This window comes from Amphiura filiformis, chromosome 7 (assembly GCF_039555335.1).
Source record: "Amphiura filiformis chromosome 7, Afil_fr2py, whole genome shotgun sequence".
NCBI classification, from domain to species: domain Eukaryota; kingdom Metazoa; phylum Echinodermata; class Ophiuroidea; order Amphilepidida; family Amphiuridae; genus Amphiura; species Amphiura filiformis.
The window spans coordinates 36,304,643-36,319,636 of NC_092634.1; the positions used below are offsets into that span (position 1 = coordinate 36,304,643).

Sequence of the window (14,994 nt, forward strand, 5' to 3'; positions counted from 1 at the left end):
CGTAGCGAGCAGGAAAATTTGCATATTTAAGCGTTCCGTACTATTTTCCTAAGCCTTTTAGAGCGTTTTATTTAAAAGGCGCACCATGAATGTGTGCCAAAAATTTTGACCTTTTATATTGAATATACACTTTAAGTATAAATCATCAGATTTATAAAGTTTACTTTGAGTACTGTTAAATATCAAAAATATCATTTGCCATAAAATATGTATTACATTGCGAATTTCAAAAAAATCAAAGTTATTTGATATCAGAATGACAATCTTCGCATTCAAGCCTCTCGGCTTGCCAAAAGTTGCTTCCCCCTTTCGGCTCGCCAAAAAATTTCTTGCCCTCCCCAAATTTTACCCTCCCCCAGGGCTCATAATTATTATTGCACAGCCCCTAAAGTAAACGGCATCAGTAAGAACACGACTGTATCCTTTGTGCTTTGAGTTTTCTGGAAAACACCTAATCGCCTTATTGTAAACATCAGAAATTGAGGTCACCATCACTCTTTCACCAGATCTGGTTTTATTACAATCCTAGGCATCCGTGGCACGTTGCAGGACATTGATTCCTGGTGCCACGGCTTTCACATTTGCCAGGTTGTTGCGACGACCTTCTAGGAATGTCTCCACCACATTGATATCCTCAAGATCAAAGGGATCTTTATGATATGGATTCTCAGACAGTACCACCAAGTCGGCTTTCTTACCCACCGTAATGGTGCCGAGGTGTTGATCAAGATGGAGCTGCCATGCCGCATTGATGGTGTAAGCCTTGAGAGCCTCGTGAATAGTTACGCAGTATTCAGGACCGTATGGATGGCTAGGGTCGTCGCGACAGGTGCGAGTAATAGCAGTCTTCATGTTGGCGAAGGGATTAGTGTCACCTGGAAATGATGGGTTGTCCTGAAGAATGAAAAGAAGAAGAAAAAGGCGGAGGAGGAGGAGGAGGAGGAGGAGGAGGAGAAGAAGAAGAAGGTACACATAGAATAATCTGAAATTTATTGACGTTGTTAAAATAGAGATCTTTACTTTGATAGGTGTTTGTATTTATACGAATCATCGATCTTTCTTACGGATGGCTGCATTCTAATTTTGTAACCTCTTGCGAGTGTCGCGATCCTAACTAAATTCGTACATCCTGCAAACTAGAAGTATAAACTAAACAAAGATACGGCAAACAAACCTGGTGGATAGTCCAAGTGATTCCACTCTTCGTAGCCTCTGAAAGTGGCGTCCAACGATTCACCCGGTCTTCCCCAAATATATCAGTCTTGTATACACTGCCATAAAAGCGCAAATGATCAACAAAGAAAGAAAGAGCAATGTTGATCTTTCCTGCACGGGTGATCTGATCAACAGTCATTAGTCCCACATGCTCCATACGATGACGATTAGTGTTGGTTGGATCATCAGCAAGAACCTGAGGTTAAGATATTTAGACTCTATTATTTGTAGTCCAAGTTACACATTTTACGAAGACGAAGTTCACGTAAAATATATCATACCATACCAATCCTTTAATCCCATGGGAAAAAGGTAATGTTCCACAAGGTTCCATTCTTGGTCCTATCATATTTTTTCTTTACTTTATCAATATACAGTCTGTAATCATTTAAATGAGTATTTCTAGCATCCTCTTGTTATGACATTTTTCAGTGGATATCCAAGAAAAAAATGTATTCCCAAAATTTCAGTTGATTCCGATTTTGCATTTACGAGTTATGCATAACTATCTATATTACACTGCTCCATAAGCCAATGTGTTGTAATTCAAATTTGCTGATATTTTTGCTAAACGAATTAATCTGCAAAAATTAGATTGTTTGTACATAAATATTATGTGGCCAGATGTTTCAGTGATATAAAAATCTCACATTTTTTGAGAAAAGTGGGGGGATGAGGCTGTGGATCACGAAATGCCCCTTTAATACACAGAAAGATATTCATTGTTTACCCCAATTTCTAAAAAACTTTGCTGACATATACAAAATTGCTAATGAAAGAATTATTATCTTGGGCCAGTGTTTTTATATAACTGCCCCACTGAAACAGCCTCACTAATATATAATTGAAGACCGAATTATGTAGACTACCGTAGTTCAACCTGAACAAAAATGCTGTACTGCGCAGGTCAGCAACCAATCACGTAGCGCCTTTGCCCTGACGTCATATGCAAACTATTCTATTGATTCGGTCTTCAATTATAGTGACAGATAGTGAAAAAAAGATTTGCTAACAAATAACCCCGAGTGCGCTATTCCAGTTGAAATTCATACACCCCAATGGAAGACATGGCTTTTATCATCCACACAGGGGATGTAGATGTCAAATGGAGTTACCTGAATGGGGTACTCCATTAGAAATCTGCTCATCCTTTGTGAGAGATTAAGGTCATGTCGGTCATAGGGGAATTTTCTACGGGAATTGCCCTCTATAGCTTCAACTGACCTGCTCATACGCCTTCAAAACCTGTTCGCAAGCTCTTTCTCCATGGCAATGGATCGCAACCTGCTTTCCTGCTTTAGAAAGCCTCCTGACAGAATCGGCTAATTCCTCAGATGTGAAGTTTAACATGCCATAACATGGAGCTGGTGGAAACCCCAAGGTTTCGGTTAGAGGTGTATTCAGATACGGCTGACGCACAGCAGCTGTGCCACAGTGTGGGGAGCCATCGGCAACAAATTTGATGCCGACTTCCCATAGTTTGTCGCTGAAGTATCCAATAGATTCAGCCTTGCATTTCTCTTCTGTTTCAGTGTTTTGCACTTTTCCTTCTTGTGTTCCACATTGTGGTTGCGTCCCCTGCCATGCCTGCATACGGATAAAAATGTTTTATTAGCTGTGTATCCAAGGCTTGAAAAGCAGGCCCGAAAAATATACAAAATCTGAAGAACAAGAGATCCAAAATATACTAATTTTCTATTATTTCTGTTAAGCATGTTAAACAGTCTTTTACCTGAATCTGTAATTTATATACCGACATTATATAAATTAGCTACAGGTATTTAAATGGGGCTTCAACTTCGTCAATACTGCTGTTTTCTTTGTTTTTGCCAAATTTTTCATTTGAAAAACACCAAAATGACAATTTTAATGACTTATCCTTCACTTTGAAGCAATTTATTAACAATTTATTTACACATGCGCTGGGCTACATTCGTCCACACCCGAATTTGAGATTTCTTGATACTTATGAACATTAAGATGTATTCTTTCACTTGAAACTGATCAAATACAACTTTAAACTGGAAACCGCAAGACTGGTTGAGGAAGAGCAAGAACCGTGATGACTGGACGTAATGGAGCTGTAGCTGGAACTAATAGATGTAGTACGAGGACTAGATATCCATAAGTTAGCGCGTTGGTAATAGAAAAATAGTAAATTTCGTGTCTTCCAATTAATGCCTCAAGGCGCCATATGTATTGGCAAATCAGAATGTATCCGACATAAAATGCACGTTCACTACTCACCTTAGTCTTCCCTGAAGAACTGTCTTTACATGGTTGTTGGCGATGGTATAAACCTGTGAAAAGAAACAATAATGGAAATTGTTATTTGCTTCTCATTTGCGTTGTAAATTAGTATAATAATTATGCATAGCGTGTGTTATTAGTTGAATACGTTTCTGGATCTTTCTTCCGCCGCGTTAAGTTCAAACTTTTTTCCATAGGATATTTCAACAGTAAACTTGGTCTTCTTAGTTTGACAAGCACTAATCCATCTTATAAAATCTGAGACAATAGTACTCTTAATGTCTGACTCTCATGAGTTTTATACCAGTAGATATAGATATTGCAACTTGATAAATGTTTGTAAGTTATAAAACATAACTCATCCGACTACCATACTATCATTCGTTAAATGTATAAATCTTTAATATTAATATTACAGATTGCTAGCACTCAACAATTTTGCTCCATTTCATATTACGTACGTTCGGGACGCCGATCCGGAATTGGACCTGTAAAACAATATTCAAAATGGTCTTACCAAGACGAATTGGACAATCTTTGCGACTAGCAATAACCTTGAGTACTTTATCGAAATCGTTGTTTGGGATATATGCTAAATCAGTAACCGTAGTGAATCCAACTGATGCATAGTATTTCCATCGTGCCATAACACTTTCAACTATTTCATGTGCATCTGGCATTGGCGCATGACCTAAGACCTCCAGAATGGCTGGACCCTCATACATCTGGCCTGTTACATTGCCGTCTTCATCTTTGATATAAGTTCCCCTCTCAGGGTCAGGTGTGGTATTAGTTATCTGTATGTTAAATTCAATAATATCGAGGAAAACTTTAATTTCAGAGTAGTCGTATAAATGGTAGGTATTGTAAATGTAGAAAAGCGGCCTACATGAAATGGGGAGCTGTTAGGAATATTGTCCATTGATTGATGAGCATTGTAGCAGCCACTTATTTGTCACTAATTAATTGACCATATGTCGTAATTTTTTTTATCCTTTTGACCAGATATAATTCAAATTACTTTGAAATTGAATATTATTGAACACGTTGAAATGTTCGCCAAGTATACCCCACATCATACAAGGAACACTTACGCCTGCTTTGCTTAGAGCTAGACTATTAACCCAGGCCACATGAGTACTTTGTCCAACAACACCGATTGCAACTTCAGTCGAGAAGTTTTCATCCAAGAACTTAGCGCTGAGTGTTGGAAGATCAGAGATGAGTTCAGGATCCCAGCCTAAGAAGAGTGCCCATTTGCCTGTAGGTTCACCCACAAGGTTCTGGATCGTGTTTAACATCACCTTGCGAACCTCAGCGTAGGTTCTGTAGAGAATTTGAGTGATATCAAAGTGATATTACCCAACGTTGGTTTACTACGAATAACACAACTCTTGAGTAATATTGCTTCATGACTAATATATGCTATTATTATTTATATCAGGCTTTTGAACGATACAATAAAACTGTATATTGTACAATATTTGCAAAATACCCGGATGCAATACAATATTTTCAAAATATTGTACGCGTCGCGCGTTACCAGGGTGACAGCACCAACACGCGTCATGATACAACAGCACAACAATACACTACAGACACCGTAACGGCTCACTGGAGATTTAGTACTGTATAAACAAGTAAAATCACAAACTTAATTCGCGGCAATTCTGGATGATGATAACCTTAGGAAATATAATCCACATCTACAAATAAACCTATATATAATTATTCCGAAATTGTCTTTGGAGAGTAAAGAGCAGAAAACAAGAAGGTCAAAAGGTAAGCTTACATTACAATACACATTGGTTAAACCCGGTGGCTAGGTAAGCTTAAATTTTTATTTTACCGCATAGCAAAAGCCTGATATAAATAATAATAATAATATTGAATGGCTTATTTTCGTGTGATACAAGAATATATTGCACCACAGACAAATATTGCACTCGTCTTCGACTCGTGCAATATTTTTCTATCTCGTGCAATATATTCTTGTATCACACTCAAAGCCATTCAATATTATATAAATATTTCTGTGACACAGACCTTACTGATTTCCCTCCAAAATACACTTATTTGCGTTGTGTAACATGTAACCAGCAGCAGTCCTCTATGTAGAACCCTAAGCAGTAATAAGGTTCTAAAAAGAACCTTAAAAGGTTCTATAAAGAACCTTAAAGATTTAAGTAGGCCTGGGGACATTCTAATTCATTCATTCAGGGACTCATCACAAAGTTAAGAAAAGTAAAACGTAGTATTAACCCATTTTGGTACTAAAAAATCATTTTCTTGGATAAAAACCTTTTTTTTTTTTTTACTAAGAACCTTTTGAGGGTTCTTTTTTTAAGATTTCTTAAAGGTTCTTCAAGCTTAAGGTTCTACAAAGACCCTTTTCTTGGCTACAGAACCTTTTTGGTTCTACAAAGAACCCCATTGGGTTTCAGTTGGGTTCTTTGTAGAACCAAAAAGGTTGTGTAGCTAAGAAAAAGGTTCTTTGTAGAACCTGCTTGAAGAACCTTTAAAGAATCTTAAAGAAAGAACCTCAAAGGGTTCTTAGTAGAACAGAAAAAGGTTTTTTATCCAAGAAAATGATTTCCAGTACCAAAAGGGTTAACACTATACGTTTTACCTTTCTTAACTTTGTGATGAGTCCCTGAATGAATGAATTAGAATGTTCCCATGCCTATTTAAATCTTTAAGGTTCTTTATAGAACCTTTTAAGGTTCTTTTTAGAACCTTATTACTGCTTAGGGTTCTAAATACAGGACAAAAAAAGGTTCTAAGTAGCACCTTTTTTTCTGAGAGTGTACCAAGCCTATGTTGGGCAAATTCTTGGGCTAACGTAGTCTTCTTACGTTGGACCTTATGTGTCATTTTGGCCGTTGGCCCAAATCACAAAATGTTCTTTATGGAAGAAAATGCTGACATTCAATTGAAAAGACTGTGGTGTAAACAGGTGCAATCCCAAATATTAGAAATATCAATCTTTTAGCATTTGGGTGGGATGGCAACGTAAAGGTGGCCCAATTTAGGGCTAAAGGAGTGTACAATAAGCCCAATCGGCATTGGAAGTTTGCAATGCATTGTGGGACAGTTTTTGCAGTTTTAGGACACTTTGTCCTTTGACCTATCGGGAAAATTGCTGTAATTATTAATAATTTATTTATTATTGTCATAATGTTATCATTAAAAATATTAAAATAATTAATTCATTTAATAATAATGTTTTTTAAGTTTGTTTTTATTCTAGTAACACGTTTTAAATTATATTTTGTACGCACAAAACCCGAATTTTTCTGAATTTTCCAGATAGGTCAAAGGGCAAAGTGTCCTAAAAAAAACCGGAAGTTACAATAGCGATTTGGCTTATTGAAACAGTTTTTTGCGAGCAAATATCACAGTAATACAACTTCTTAGACAACTGGCTCTGATACGCCACTGAAGAGATAAAAGACACTGTATGAAACTACATGTTTATCATGTCAGATCACTAACGTATAGGGCTACCAAATGGATTGCCCGAGAGAAACTTTTACGAATGATTCAAGTGCATAATTAGTGCATATGAACTAGAACTTTACGCAATAGGTCATTGTTTCGGTACATTATTTTGTACGAATTGAGTTAACTACTACCGTAAAAATTCGCCTAATGGCGCAAATGGAGTCCTAATGGAGATAACTGGAATTTTAAGTACAAACTAAAAGTGCCCTCCTATTTAAAAAAATCCCACAAGCAAGTAAGGGCACGGAATTTTCACAGGAGGGAGCTCTCTATTTGTATGTGAAATTTCCCGTAAGACAAATGAACCCATGTGCGCCATTAAGCGAATTTTTACGGTATATAATGAAACCTTACCTGTAATTATGCCCACCTATATTTACAGGCCTAGACACAGATTGCATCTGACCTGTCAGTACAGCATGTTGATGTGGCTCAATGAATCCCGGCATGAGAGTCTGCTGATTAAGAAATATCACCTCAGTTTTAGGACCCTTGTGGCTGAATACTCGCTCCATACTGCCAACATCTACGATAATACTACCAGTAATAGCGATTGCTTCAACTTTACCAGTGTGAAGATTTTTATCATCCATGGTGATGATGTCACCTCCGTATAAAATGGTATCGGCGTATGTATCGGCCATTTTGTTGTCTGCGCCGTAACAAAGATATAGACAATTAAAAAGAAAACAATCACACATCTAGTCCAACAATAAATAAGTAGTAAAAGAAACAAATACTTAAACGAGTGCATGTACGCTTAAAACCCCCAAACAAAATATCTTAAAACCTACACCCGTATCCTTAAACCCAAACATGTACCCTAAAACCATTATACATACCCTTAACACGATATATAGTCGTGTGTTGCCATAATATCAATGTATTACATTATATTGCTGTAATTTTCGTAATAATGTTCCTCCAAACTTAATGATTCGAAATAGTACAATTTGAAACTATTTTTTGTTCTCTAAAATCCAACGCTAATTATATTACACAAATTGTGAAGCACGCTGGTAAAGTAATGCACTTCATTTCACAAAGTGATCATTAACATACTGAGACAGAGAAAGCAGAGATGGGTTTTGACCAGCCTAGATTTAATTAATTAATTAATTAATTAATTAATTAATTATTAATTAATTATTAATTAATTAATTAATTAATTAATTAATTAATTAATTAATTAATTAATTAATTAATTAATTAATTTATTAAGTTATTTATAAATTTATTAAGTAAGTCGGTAGAATAAATTTATTAAGTAAGTCGGTCGGATGGTTTGTTAAGCTTCAGTTTTTAAAAGTCCCTCAAATATTAAATAATGCTTCTTCAATTAGGGACATTTTGTCAATTTGGACTTCTGGATACTTTTTAGACATGTTAGTTAATCAATTTAAGACTAGTCTTTCAATAAAATATTAATTTAAAGTGAAAAACATTGAGTTTATGAACAAATCTGTAAAAATCATCATTCAAAAAAAATATCGTGACCCTGATTTTTAAGATTTAGGGTCGGTCGATTGAGGGCAACACAACAATTTTGTGACAGGGATTGGTTAAATATATTAACCCTTAATAAATGGAGACAGAAAGAGTTTTAAGTTAAAAAAAAAATAAAAAAAAATAAAAAAATAAATAAATAAATTGATTTAATTAATTAATTAATTACATCCGAGGTCAAAGGTTATCAATCAGAGGTCATCCGGGGTCAAAGGTCATATGGAGGTCAACGGGGTGAAACAGTACCACTATCATGCCGCAACTAGGATTATACCATTTTGTGCCAGGGTTGCATTATAATATTAACTTTTTTAAAGAAGAAAGAGTAGTCAGTTAAATAAATAATTAATTAATCAATGTCATCAACAGAGGTCATTCGGGGTCAGGTTATATGGGGTCAACGAGATGAAACAGTGTCGCTATCATCGTGCTGCTACTTGAGTACATATGTCCAATACTTCAACAATAAAAAGTAATAATTCTCAAAAAATTATTTAAATACCACCAACTATATTCATTTTTATATTTATGTCGATTAATAAAGAGTCATGAGAATATACTAGTACTTGGATCCCGATTCGTCAATCCTGACCACAACGCATCCAATCTTTTCTCTAGACCAGACGCATCCCTTTTTAAAGGGATTTTTATTTATTATCTAGGCCTATTATTAAACTAGAGCGGTTACCGCACCATAGCTGAACCATGGGGCTTTGGCAGTATATTGTGGTACATGTATATATATCACCCCTTTATGACCCCTTCTCTCTCTCTAGGTGCCATATCCTAAGACGTTGGCGATCATGTCGTGCCACAATTCTCTGTTATAAGCCATCTCCAGAAGCTCTGTCGCTTTATGTTCAGCTCCCCTTTCTTTTAGCCAGTCTTTCAGATTTGATAACCACATCACTCTCTTCCTGCCTCTGCTCCTTGTTCCTTCTATTCTTCCTGTCAATACTAGGTTCTCGAAACCATCCTTTCTGAGGATATGACCAAGGAATTTGAGCTGCTTAACTCTGATTTCAAGTAACAGCTTCCTGTTCACATTTGCTCTACTTAGGACATCGTCATTAGACACTTTATCAGTCCACGGGATCTTCATCATTCTTCTAAGGAACCACATCTCGCAGCTCTCCAATCTTCTTTTAATTTCTGTTGTTATTGACCATGCTTCACTTCCATACATTAATACAGGGACGACATAGCAGTTGAGTACCCGAATTCTGGTCTCTATACTGAGGGCACTGTTTTTTAGGATCTTGTCTAATTTTGAGAACGCAGACTTAGCCAGTGCAATCCTTCTCTTAATCTCCTTAATACATCTGGCATCTTCTGTGATTAGACTGCCAAGGTAGTTGAAGGAGGAAACTTGCTTAATTCTTTGATCTTTCACCTTCAATATGCATGTTGGGCTTTCAGTCTTTGATACCACCATACATTCTGTCTTCTTGCAATTTAACGATAAACCTTTCCTCTCACTTTCCTGAACCACCACATCAAGAAGCCTTTGCAGATCCTCCTCAGACTCAGCTAATAGGACAGTGTCATCTGCATATCTTATGTTCGTGATGTTATGTCCACCTATACTGAGACCATTTTCCTTTTCTAGCTCCCTTAGAATCAGCTCACTGTAATAATTAAAGAGATTTGGTGACATCACACATCCCTGTCTGACTCCTCTCTTAATGCTTGTATATTCACTACAATCTCCATCCACCCTTATGCACGCTGTTTGGTTCCAATAAAGGTTCTGCAACAGTCGTAGATCCTTTCCATGCAGGTCTAGCCTGCCAAGATCTTCAAAAAGCTGATCATGTCTCACCTTGTCAAAGGCTTTTGAGTAGTCAATGAAACACATGAAAACATCCTTCTGCATCTCTACCGCTCTCTCTGTTATCATTCTCAAGGCATAAATCGCATTCCTGGTACCAGCATCTTCTACAAAGCCGAACTGCTCTTTACCAATCTCAGGTTTTATTCTACTTCTTGCACGCAGTAACAGGATTCTTAGAATTATCTTTGTAACATGGCTCATAAGGCTAATTGTACGGTGTTGTTCACAATCCACAGCGCCAGGTTTCTTGGGAAGAGCAATAAAGATTGATTTGCTCAGGTCTTCCGGAAATATCCCATCATCATACATTCTGTTGATGGCTCCTGCCAGTTTCTCAATTCCATAATCCTCTAATGCTTCAATCATTTCAACAACTATTCCATCTGGCCCAGCAGCCTTATTTCTGCTCATCATTTTTATAGCTGATCGAACCTCTGACTGCAATATCTTTGGACCCTCAATAGAATCGGGAAAGCTTGGCAAACCATCCCTTACATCGTGAAATAACTCCCCAACATATTCAATCCATCTTTTCATTACATCATCTTTCCCTACCAGCATATTACCATTCTTTGCCTTGATGCACCCAGAGCTTGAACAGCCTGATTTCCTGCCTGAGATCTCATTTATCCTCTGGTACACATTCCGATTCTCTCCAAATTGACTCTCAATTTTGGCACATTCACTATTCAGCCAGGTCTCTTTGGCCTCCTTGCAACGTTTCTTTATTTGCCTGTCCAACTCTCTATATTCTTTCGAATCCCTGTCCATGATATTTTGCCTGTCTCTCATCATTGATAGAATTTCTTCTGTCATCCACTTGCTTTTACTTTCTCTCTTCTTCTTTGGCAGGCATTCCTCTGCTGTTTCAACCAAGATATCCCTCATTGATTCCCATGTCATCTCTTCTCCTTCGTCTGTAAGTTGCTCAAACCTGTTCTCCACTTTGATGGAATACTCCAATCGGATCTCTGGTTTCTTCAGCTGTTCAAAATCTACCTTCTTGGTGATCTTCGCTCTCTTCAACTTTCTCAGCTTACAACGAAGTGTGCATACTACTGGAATATGATCACTTCCGCAGTCTGCCCCTGGATATGTCTTCGCATGTTTCACTGCTCTTCTAAATCTATCATTAATGGTTATGAAATCTATCTGGTTCCTTGTGCGATCCCCAGGGCTCTTCCATGTATATATTCTTCTGGGGTGCTCCTTAAACCAAGTGTTTGTGATTACCATGTTGTTTGCTTCACACCACTGCACCCATCTATCACCACGCTCATTTCTTTCTCCAAGTCCAAACTCGCCTACTGTTTTGCCATCTTGTCCTTGCCCCACCTTTGCATTCAAATCTCCCATGATCAGTTGTATTTCATCTGATTTGCACTGAGACTTTGCTTCCTCCAGTTTATCATAAAAGCATCAATCTCCTCTTCTGTGCTCTCTGCTGTGGGAGCATATACTACAATAACAGAGATATTGAAAGGTTGTCCTTGTAGTTTGACCAGCAAAACTCTCTCACTTACAGTCCAATAGCCCAGCACATATTTAGCCATATCTGCATCTAGCATTAGCCCAACTCCTTTCTCATGCTTGTCACCACCTGCATAAATCATCTTGAAGTCATCGATTTTGAAGTCTCCATTATTTGTCCACCTGGTTTCATTTATTCCTAGTAGGCCCTATATAGATTTTAAGTCGGGTCATCTCTTGCTTAACATTTTCGAGCTTCCCACTCTGGTTAAGAGTTCGCACATTCCAGGTTCCAACTCTGATGATCTTACTTTTTCGCAAGATGACCTTACTATTTCGAACAGTAGCTAGCTGACGGTCTGGGCCCACCTGCTCTCCATGGGACACCCTACCGGGCGAGGAGCCGTCCACATTAGGTTCCACGGCCCCCTTCACGCCGTTAGTCTCTAACATCAAATTGTGACCTTCCATGATTATTCTTGGGAAACAAGTGAAGTGGTATCCCGTTGCCTTCTTCACTGCAGCATTGACAGCCGTGTTTGGGGTTGCCAAAACGCCCATCACTAAATCGAGTACTGCCGATATCCTTGAATATATTAAGGAGCGCCAAGAACTCGTACTACATCGCTGCTGCTCGATGCAGGGCTAACCATGTATCAGGGTTGAGCCTGTTATTGATCCTGCCGATCCTGTTGGTGCCAACCAACATCAACTGGCCCCTAAGATTCCATGGTCCTCTTTTAGTCGGCTTTTACGACACGCAGAGATTACGCAGGAGGAATTCAACAGCCCCATCCCCAGGCTGTGAGACATCAAATAGACCAAAAATATTTACCTAATTCAATGCCTAAAGGATATAAAGGAAAGGTTTCAGCATTTAGTCCAGTTGCCACCCATACTGAATCATATGGGGATACACCTGGTCGCCTGCCGAGGAGATCTGTGTGTATGTACCCCTCAGCGGCATCAGTGAAGTCTCGATTTTTCCCAGACTCAGGTGTCTCTACCCTACAGAAGTACCTGAAACAGGTATTCTGTCCTACCACGCAGACGAAGCTGAAGACTAAACTAAAAATAAGCCCTAGCCCTAGCCAACTGGATGCTGAGAAGGAGGAAGAACTAGTATAAGCAGGAAAACACATGGAGCACCCAAAGGATAATAAAAACATCCAGTGGGAAACCCAGCCCCTTAAGATGGTAGTAGGGTGCTGGTAAGGGTAACTTTCAGCTCCGCGGCTATAGCCTCCACGGCTATAGCCTCCCCTGACCCCTTAATGACCTTAAATGAATATTAAATTATTTTAAACATGTTTAGAATGTCATAAGGGTCATCGCATTTAAATTTCAGCTCAATTGGAGCATTTTGAAAACTTGACCTTTGACCCCTTTATGACCCCTTAATGACCTTAAATGATATTAAATTATTTTAAACATGTTTAGAATGTCTTAAAGATCATTGCATTTAATTATCAGCTCAATTGGAGCATTTTTGGAAACTTGACCTTTGACCCCTTTATGACCCCTTAATGACCTTAAATGAATATTAAAATATTTTAAACATGTTTAGAATGTCATAAGGATCATTGCATATAAATTTCAGCTTAATTGGAGCATTTTTGGTTAGAATGACCTTTTTTGACCCCTGTGACCCCTTGGATGACCTCTGACGTTAGGAAATATTTTTATCATATTCTTTACTTCTTTCTCTTTCATTTGACACCACTTGGGGGTTCATACCTTCGTGGCATTTAAAGATATGTCCATTTTAGACCAAATGGTTGGTAAGTAAGTAAGCAAGTAAGTAAGGGACATACACTAATATAAGCTGATACCATTTCAAAAATAACATTTTGATGTTTGCAAAAATTTATTCTACAAATCATATACTTAGAAAACTTGCTTGATTTATTGTTGTTAGTGAGTTTGTACGCTTTACAAAAGTGTTGTTGTTTCAGCTTTCTTTACAACATAACTCAAGAACCACAGGACCTACAAAAGTATATCTGCGATATTTGAAATTTTCTACACACTCGCAATGAAATTTTAAATGCAATTTTCCCCAAAGCTCACTGTCATTCGCAAGATGCTCTGAACTACCAAATCGTAACAGCTGCTAACCTTATTAAACCCCAACATGTACCCTTTAAACCTATCGGTATCCTAGAACCCGCGAACTATATAGTAAGTCAGCAGGAGTATGTCTTATGTCCAGTTGCTCTTATGAACTCTCACTGTTCTGGTAAACCTTGCAATTATCATGCCAAGTCGACATTTAAAAACAAATTGGACGTCGTCTTGGCGAAATAAATAATCATGTCAAATAATAAGCCCACAAGATTTAGTATTAATATTATAGTATTTATTATTTTCTAAAACTTACCTGCAGGCTAATCGTTGTCCGAGTCTAATAATATTGTTGCCTGAGTATGGTATTTTCCATAATTACGACAAGTGACCTTCTCTTTTCTGCTTGATTTGGTTTCTTTTCATATTCATACAAAATAATCTAGTCCAGTACGGAGAGACGAGCGACTACTTGCTGATCAATGCCGGGGATCAATGAACTCTTTTTTGTGCGCAAAATCGTGTTATGTGATCAACCTCAGGCTCTTTGGACGGAAATCACTCGCTCGTCGCTAATATAGCGAATGGAGTATGAAAACAATTTCATTCATACAATGTCAAGGTTATGGCTTCACAATAGATTGAATCATATAGACTTCTGGAAAGGCAACCGTTACTCTGAAATAAATAAATAAATAAATAAATAAATAAATAAATAAATAAATAAATAAATAAATAAATAAATAAATAAATAAATAAATAAATAAATAAATAAATAAATAAATAAATAAATAAATAAATAAAATAAATAAATAATATTATTTTCAGGTAGACTAACTTTGCAATGAAAATAAAAGCGCTCAATCCCATTACAGGAGAGCGTAAAAACAAATTTCAAAGTATATAAATATAAATAAATAAATAAATAAATAAATAAAATAATATTATTTTCAGGAAGACTAGCTTTGCAATGAAAATAAAAGCGCTCAATCCCATTACAGGAGAGCGTAAAAAAACAAATTTCAAAGTATATAAATCAATAAATAAATAAATAGATAAATAAATAAATAAATAAATAAATAAATAAATAAATAAATAAATAAATAAATAAAATAAATAATATTATTTTCAGGTAGACTAACTTTGCAATG

The 14,994-nt window shown here is 37.0% G+C and overlaps 1 protein-coding gene across 1 annotated transcript; it reads right to left on the reverse strand.

The window, feature by feature from the left end:
- Positions 1-326: 326 nt before the first annotated feature.
- LOC140157084 (putative amidohydrolase YtcJ) lies at positions 327-14,240 on the reverse strand. The gene is made up of 8 exons (XM_072180148.1): positions 14,160-14,240; positions 7,324-7,621; positions 4,560-4,791; positions 3,983-4,262; positions 3,463-3,515; positions 2,440-2,802; positions 1,175-1,411; positions 327-894 (listed from the first exon to the last, which is right to left on the reverse strand). Exons 2-8 carry the CDS (start codon positions 7,611-7,613, stop codon positions 526-528), a joined length of 1,824 nt encoding a protein of 607 aa, XP_072036249.1. The 5' UTR covers positions 7,614-7,621; positions 14,160-14,240; the 3' UTR covers positions 327-525.
- Between the last annotated feature and the right edge of the window lie 754 nt (positions 14,241-14,994).

Coding starts and splice junctions, on each gene's coding strand:
- LOC140157084 (XM_072180148.1), bottom strand. CDS start 7,613: ATGGCCGATACATACGCCGATACCATTTTATACGGAGGTGACATCATC. Junction 2,803..3,462: donor GTTCTTCAGGGAAGACTAAG/GTGAGTAGTGAA, acceptor ATCCGTATGCAG/GCATGGCAGGGGACGCAACC. Junction 895..1,174: donor TCACTTGGACTATCCACCAG/GTTTGTTTGCCG, acceptor TTCATTCTTCAG/GACAACCCATCATTTCCAGG.